Source organism: Rhea americana, unplaced genomic scaffold (genome assembly GCF_003343005.1).
Source record: "Rhea americana isolate MKP2758 unplaced genomic scaffold, rheAme1 scaffold_59, whole genome shotgun sequence".
Lineage (NCBI taxonomy): Eukaryota > Metazoa > Chordata > Aves > Rheiformes > Rheidae > Rhea > Rhea americana.
In genome coordinates, this window is record NW_028186745.1 from 790,207 (window position 1) to 798,176 (window position 7,970).

The 7,970-nt window shown below is 40.5% G+C and overlaps 1 protein-coding gene across 1 annotated transcript in view; it reads left to right on the forward strand.

Annotated features, from left to right (window-relative positions):
- Positions 1 to 4,749, forward strand: part of SRPX (sushi repeat containing protein X-linked) — a 20,177-nt gene extending 15,428 nt beyond the window's left edge. Inside the window, exons 6-9 of the mRNA XM_085319433.1 lie at positions 150 to 329; positions 1,206 to 1,339; positions 2,727 to 2,848; positions 4,205 to 4,749. Of these exons, the coding sequence (XP_085175559.1) occupies positions 150 to 329; positions 1,206 to 1,339; positions 2,727 to 2,848; positions 4,205 to 4,385 (617 nt within the window). The 3' untranslated portion in view covers positions 4,386 to 4,749. The remainder of the gene's footprint in view (positions 1 to 149; positions 330 to 1,205; positions 1,340 to 2,726; positions 2,849 to 4,204) is intronic.
- Positions 4,750 to 7,970: the final 3,221 nt, after the last annotated feature.

Below are 7,970 nucleotides of genomic sequence, written 5' to 3' on the forward strand. Positions count from 1 at the left end.
TTTTGAAAAAGTACTTGACTACAAGGTAGCTGATAAGAAAGACAGCAAGTAGAAATACATAATTTTTTTTAATGGTATTCTGCTGGCCATGCTGCCCTTCTATCAGGTGACTGATGCCTTATCTTTCATTTTTTACCTCTTGTTTAAAGTCAGGCGCTGTGTGAAATTAAACGTCCCAGATAATGGCTACATCAAGTGTTCAGGTGATGGAAATAACTATGGTGCTACATGTGAGTTTTCCTGCATCGGGGGCTATGAGCTGCAAGGAAGCCCAGCTAGAGTGTGCCAGTAYAATTTGGGGTGGTCGGGAGTGGAGCCAACTTGTGCACGTGAGTATTAGCAAGGGCACTGCTGCAAGGGCAGTGGTTCTCATGGAAGTGAGAACTGGAGAAAAGTGTTGGGGGGTAAAATACAGCTACAAATTTTAACACCCTGGAGATATGAAATTTACCTTTGTCTTCTCTTCCAATCTGTACGTGCATCGGGAGCATTTGCCATCTTTGGCAGCTCTTGCCTCAGGTGGCTCTTGCCTCAGGTGGTGATGGTACCTCACAACTGATCGTGGTTTTTCAGCCAAAACCTCCACACAAAACTACATTTTGGAGTCAGAAGTCTGTAAGCTAAAACACAGCAGGAATCAGGTTTTGTTGTTGTTGTTGTTTTAAGTAGTAGGGAAGGAACTTCCAAATGTATCAGTTTAAGCTATAGAAGTATATAAGAGCCAATGTTCGGTAGCCCTTTCCTTTCGCTTAAACTCAGTTTAATAGTAAGGGGCTTCTCCCTAAGCCCTGTTTATTAAGCCAGTTTACTGTACGATTCCCAGCTCCACTTTCTTGTTTAGTGGAGCTTTTACACACCTCACAGCAGTGTTTCCACCATTCTCCAAGCAAAATGCCCACAGTCTGATAAACCCCTCTAGAAAGATTTTTTTTTTTCTTTTTGTTGCAAGGCAGGGGAAAGAAACATCCTTTCACAACATGATGTCCTACTTTGGGAGAAAAATCTGTTTCCTTTCAGATGAAATTATTGGCTTCAGTGAGGCCAGTATTTCACCTGTGTCTTGTATCTAATCTGTATCTGTAATCTGTATATAATCACCTGTATTCTTATATTCCTGAGCTTTTGGTATTTTTGCTTTTGTTCATGCTTTTAGAAATAGATGTTTTCAGTATGCTCTGTAACTTTTGTTTTAAATTTAATTCTAGCTATGAATATTAATGTGAACGTAAGGACTGCAGCTGCACTTCTGGATCAATTTTATGAGAAACGGAGATTGCTAATTATTTCAACTCCTACTGCAGCCAACTTCTTCTACAGGATGCAGTTGGGAATGTTGCAGGTAAAACAGAATTCAGGGTGGTTTGGTTTGGSTTTTTCCTTTCTTTTCATTTGCTTTTTTTCCCAAGTATTTTTTTTTTTCTTTAAAGACGTAAGAAGACAAGCTCCACTACTGGTATAAATCAGCAAATCTCAGTTGTTCCATTGCAACCMCTAAAGACTCTGGCTGAAGTAGTAGCAGTTCTGGAGTAACACTTTTTTATATGGATTTGAATTTAAACATCTCCCTAGTCTCTAACTCAGCTCCATTCTGTATTGTACTGCATCTGTCTGACCAGTCACTGAATGTCAGGCAGTTCTGGCCCTCTTCCATCTTCCCAAGATTAATTTAATATTAACTTGTGCTCTAATAACTTACTTAATGGAACTCGGTCCTTAACTGAACTTCTAAGAGAGTTGGGGGAAAAAAAAATCCATCACTTCAGTGATTACAGTTCATGCAAACCAGATCTGCAGACCTTGTAACTGTAATGTAAAATGTGAATGGCTTTAGAAATAACTAGTGCACAAGCAGACAAAGGACTGGAGATTCGGAAATCATCCAGATTTCTGGAGATATCTTTCTGGTATTTTGTCCCAAAAGAGTAAGAACTGTTGGTAATTGTCCTACATATAATTATTAAGCTCTTGTTGGGTTTTTGCTAGCTGCATTTAGGGACCTATCATCTTAAACGTATGTGTGTTCTAAGGGAAAGCAGCCAGTCCAGGATATTATTTGACAGCAGTAAATGCTTGTAACTTGTTTCTTTTTTTCCACAACTGGAAAAAATAATCAGTATTAATGGGCATTGGGATATGAGCATATAATGTTTCTAACTGCTGGCTTAAGTGACAGTTGTATTAAAAGTAAAATGAGAGGGTTTTTTTCCCCTCAATAGATTAGCTTGGCAAGAAGATTCAATCATTGATCAAAATGAAATAGTTTACAATACTACATACAGTGGATACAGTACTTTACCCACTGCTTTACAGTGATCAAGCAAATAATTGGCATGAAAGAATTTGCTGCAGTTGATTTCCCTTTCACGTAGTTTTTGATTGCCAAATGAGATTRTTAGCACCACGCTTAATAAACTGGCACCTTTTCATTTCATTAAACAACATGTTTGTATTTCTTCTAGGTGGTCTCTGTGCCTTGTTATTTTTAGAGTAGCTAAAAACCCATTTATTTGGCATTTATGGAAGTGATAAGACTTCCAGGTCTTTGCAGCAAGAATTTAAGAGACCATTTAAAGTGTGCTCTCATTTCAATTTAAACTGTCTCAGTAACATACACAGAGCAAAATACAGAGATTGAACTCTTTATAAACACYGATTGCATGCTGAAAACAACCCACTGTTCTCTCCTTGGTAACTAACACATCTCCTCCTTCTTTTAACCCTTACAGCCAGCACAGTGTGGTTTAGACCTTCGACATGTTACGGTAGTTGAATTGGTGGGTGTGTTCCCAGCACAGATAGGACGAATTGGTGTGAAGCTGCTGCCCCCATCACTTGCGCTGCAACTCAGGTAAAGTAAGCTTTCCCTACTGTTGTGTTCGCARCTTAGCATATGTGAGTGAACATCCTGCTTTAGACTTCCAGCTTCATCTTATTTTCTGAATATACATATTTTAGTTTAATGTACGTATCTGGACACTGGAAGGTAGATGTTCATGAGTAAGTTTCATGATTTACATGCTCCTTGCTAATTGTGCAAAAATAGCTGCAAATTCATGGGCATTTGGTATTTATGAGATTAAGAACTTCAGCTTGTTTAGCATTTAAATGGCAAGTGACCAACTGCCTCTTTCAAGTGCTGGGTATCCCTTGTCCCAGGGATTGCTCAAACTGAGTGGATTCCTAAATTGAGATGAACTCTACACATCCCTTTTTGATTGTGTCATGCGTTCTTTGATTTTTGAGTGCTGCCACTGAAAACACTTCACGTATGTTTATATTTGTACCGGATTTGGTCTGATGCAGTCATGACAGTCTGCAATCACTTTGCACCTATGCCTGAAATCCAGTCTTGTACAGACACTTTTCCGCATGGCAGCTTTCTTGTCCTGACACCAATCCAGCACATCTGCCTACACACTTACACATCTTCCCCACACTTACAGTGTTGAAGGACTGCAGGTCTAATGATCTCGTAGTTCATTTCTTCTCCAAGCAAAAGATTAAAAGTGCATCAAGGATATACTTTTGTCATCAAGGATRTACTTTCGTTACTGTTGTATCTTCCAGAGGAGCATGAATGGCTCATTTTACCACTCAGAAGGAAACAACTCCTCCCTGATTGCTGGTGCTTTGTGCTTCTAAGCTGGGATTAACACCAGACAGATAGCTAGGAGTTATTAGGGGTGATGAGAAAAGACACTTAAGATCTTTTCTGTCTTGTAGCACCAGTAATTTTGACCTCCTTTTCACCATTGTAGGAGATATCCTGTAGGGAGGCAAAGGAAGGAAGTAGTCTACCTGTATTTAGCTCCATCACAATCTTTTTCTTTAGACTAATATATATATATATATATAAAATATGGTACTTTGTACGTGTGTGTTTGTGGTTTTGCTCTTGTGATCACAATAGGTAATGCATAGGCTGTAATAACAGTTAGAAGACAGAGGAGAAAGGAGAGCTGAGTGCAGTTACTTTGGTCCTCTCCTAATGCAGAGGTATAGTCTGCAGGACATACAGACACCCAATCTCCAGCTGATGCCCTGTTCTTACAGGTGAAACAAACTGGACTCTGTATAGTGCGCACTGACTATCCCTGCATTTTTCTGCTTAGAGCCAACAGGCTAGTTCTGCTGTTTATTACTGCTTGAAGCGCCTATGCAATAGTCAGGGGGCTGTAAGCAGAACAATTTCCTTATTTTGCAGACTGTTGCTGCGAATCCCTCATTATAACTTCAACATTGTGGTGATGGACAAGCATGGAATGGACAAGGAACGCTACCCTTTCCCAGCAACACCAGCTGAGCTCTTTGCACTTATTGACAAATTTCCCTTGAGGAAAGAAGAGATGAAACTGCAAGCAGAAATTGGCCAGTCATGTCCTTAATTGAGAATTGCAGGGCTTTCATTTGCCAGTGAATTTTTTTWATCCACATAATTCTCTCCTTGGTGCTACACAAAGCATGGCTTTTTTAATCACTGATGTACAGATTTTTTGTGTGTATTGTTAAGTCTGTCCTGTTGTGTAGCTATTCTGCATAGACATATGCATGATGCTTTTTTGTACTTTCAGCCATCTTTAGAGAAATTTCTATGTAGAATTATTACCCAGTGGAATTGCTTGTACAGACAGTGAAGAAGTGAGGCGTGTCTTCAGGAGTTTATTTTGGATTTTTCATTCAGTGTAAAATTGGGGGGTCTTTCTTACTGTTTTTAAGTCTTTTTATTAATAAAATATTGTTTTGCAAACAGATAGTTGTCTAAAATTCCTCTTGGTGATAAAGCTGACCAATGGAATTGTTGGATCAAAATATACCTCTGCAAATYGCTTTGATTTGAAGTATAGAGCAACTAAGCAGTGTCCTTCAGTTCCTCTATAATATAGTTTATCCCATGCACTAAGCATAGCTGAAGGAAACACAAGTACCTGTTTTCAGCAGCAGTGAGGAGAAAATAACTGATGACAGGAGTATGGAACTCACTGCCAAAAAGAAAACAATAAACAGTGAGCAACAGTAGAAGATGGACAATAATTAATTAGTGGGGGGGCACATATTGGAGTGACAGAAAACTCAGTTTTTACCTGRTATGCTGCTGCTTTTGGCTTTTCATGTTCAGTGACTTGGCATAACAGAATTCCTTCCCTCCTTCATCTTGGAGATGGATCAGCCTGTTGATTTGGTGGCAAGGGAACATTCTCCACAGCAAAAGTTCATGAAGGATTTGTCATTTCTAGATCTGTGAAAATTTTGTTAATTTGTAGGTGATGACTTGCAAACAAATAAAGTTCACTGCTTAGTTAAGAGTGTTGGGAAACATTAAAAAAAAGAAATAGTTCTTTTTTGTTCTATTATAGCCTACAATCTCRCCAATCAACTACAAGGAATATGCATCCTGCCTGAAGAATGTAAGCCAAAAAGGAATGAAGACTGTGAGTTACATCTTGAGACGCCTGCTTAYTGTCTGGTATATAATCTGATGCAAAATTTGAATGTGCCTTAAAAAGCAATATTTTGGCAGCTGTGTTGTTCATTCTTATTATAAAGACACACCTGTTCTTTCAGCCAAATGCTTCTTCAGCTTTGACCATGAAGTAGACTTTTTAATTTCACACTCTTGTGTCAGCAGGGGATCAGTTTAGCAGCATCTGTAATGAGAGCCTTACCAAAGAGTTCGGTCTTTCACACCCTTTGAAACTATCAAACCTCTTCTAAAAAGGTTGCTTCTGCAAGTGAAGAAGGAAAAATCAGCCCTTACACAAGCCATTTAATGAAGAGTATGGGGAAGGTCTTCTGAACAGTATGGTCTGCTTCRGAGATTTTTAGGAGACTGTCAAAAACTAAACCGCCAAGCACAGTGAGGCTCCCCTGATGACTGCCTGCAGTGCTCATGTCGAAGTCAAAGACAATTCAGATACATCCTGAACACTGCAGAGGCGGGGGGGTGGAGGGGAGGGGTGTTGCCTCCCTTTCCTTTTTCTGGGCCCACAAGAGAAGCCTTCTCCATTTGTCACAGACAGCTGTGACACATGGGAGGCCCCAGGCTTAAAACAGTCCCACTCTGGCACTTTGGTTGAATGGGCTGTGAAGATGCGTACTCCCCTCTGCTGCCCAGAGGGTTCAGGAAGCTCAGCTGTGCTACATGGTCAAGGCGTAAGGCCAAGTGCAAAGCGATTAAAGCAAGAAAGGAAGAGAAGAGCTGCAACTTCAGGATCGTGACATGACAAGCAGCCTGCTAGGAGGTGGGACATGCACTACAGCCTCTTGTGATGCTGGATCTGCAGGGATGTATGACTGGAAGCAAAGGCAGGCTTCCCTTGGCTGAGCTTTCTGAGAGTTGCTACCAGGAACAAGATGCAAGGACAGGATTAGAGACAAAAGCAGAGACTGCATTTCTGTTCCAGAGCTGGCTGAACCAGAAAGGGGTGAGTCCTAGATGCTTTATAGAGAAGCAAGGAAGATGCTATTAMAGTTGGTGGGTACACTCGTATTCTAACTTTCATTTCCTCTGCTGCCTGCGTAGCCCTTGTGATTAAGGGGAATGCGAAGGCTTGCCCTGTGAGCATCTCCAGCACATGTTCTGGGGGCAAGAAACAGTATGTTACAGGGGAGAAACACCAAGGTTTAGCCCTGAGCTGGCCACAGCAGCCACTGCCTTTGTCCTTGTGAAACTGGATTAGCAGCTCCAGTGAAGCCCCAACATTTACAGCCCTCAGGTCTGGGACTGAGCTGATGGTTGCTAGAACTACCCTAGCACAAGCAGTTTGCAGTCTGTGTCTCTCTCCCTGCACGCTCTGAGCTTGAAACCCTTATAAACAAAGCATTTTATAAGAAGTGCTACTTCCTTGAGAGACAACACAGCCACCTATTTTAAGGAAAGAGGTCAGCCCTCTAAGGGCTGGTACCTCACTACTTACCTGAAAGCTGAAAAAGAAAAAATGCCAACTCTATACAACTAAAAGGAACTAGAAATAACTAGGCACACCAAATTGCTTTCTGCCTGAGGTGTGGCACAGAGCAGACAGGGTGAGAATGCATCCATAGGACTGCCATGGCCAGTTTTCTGGCTCAAGCACTCTGGCATGTATGTGCCTACAGTTTTTCTCCTTTACTGGTAAGCTAAAAGTACCTCAATGGATATCTAATGATTTTTGAGAAAAAAATGCCTTTTCTACTGTATTATTGCAATTATAATCTGCTGCAGTAATCCACTGCAGCTCCATTTTGAGTTAGGTACACAATCAAAACATAGTCATTTTTCATGCCCAGGTGAACAGGCAATGAGGCTTTAAGATTACTACAGTCAAGAAAGTGATTACAATCCCTAGGCTGTTAAAGCAAATTGAAATAAGTGGATGAAAGCACATAAGTGATTGGATTACTGGTTATAGTTCTAGACAGAACATCTAAAAAAGCTTTTGATTAACAAAACTTGTTCTTCATTAGAAATAGAAACTTTTTGGCATTTTCTGTTGTACATTTTTGTGGGGAGGAATGGAACACTGAAAAACATCATATGCCATCTCTTTTGGTTTTGGAGTCAAATCAGCTTGTATGCATGGTATGCAGGGATGTGGCAAATTTGCCTTTTGGGGAAGGAGTGTTTGAACAAGAGATTTAGCATTCCTGGCTTTAGCCCAACATTTATATATTCAAAATTCCAGTAAGTCRTTCTGTAAACTTCTGTTCCCAGACAAAAATGCTATGTCAACAAGGAACAGTATATACACTAGTGCATTTTTTTTTAATATAACAAAATTCATCTCCCCCAAAGTAATACAGGCTTRAGTCTCTGTTGTACTACCAACATGGCTTTATCTGCTAATAGCTGCTAATCCTACTACTGCTCTCTATCAAAATGCAAATCTTGTTCAAAGGTTTGGTTGGAAGTTTTGAAGGCTGATTCCAAAAAGCAGTGAGACTGCAGTGAGACTGGCGCCTTCCCCTCCCACCTCCAGCCTATTCATTGCAGC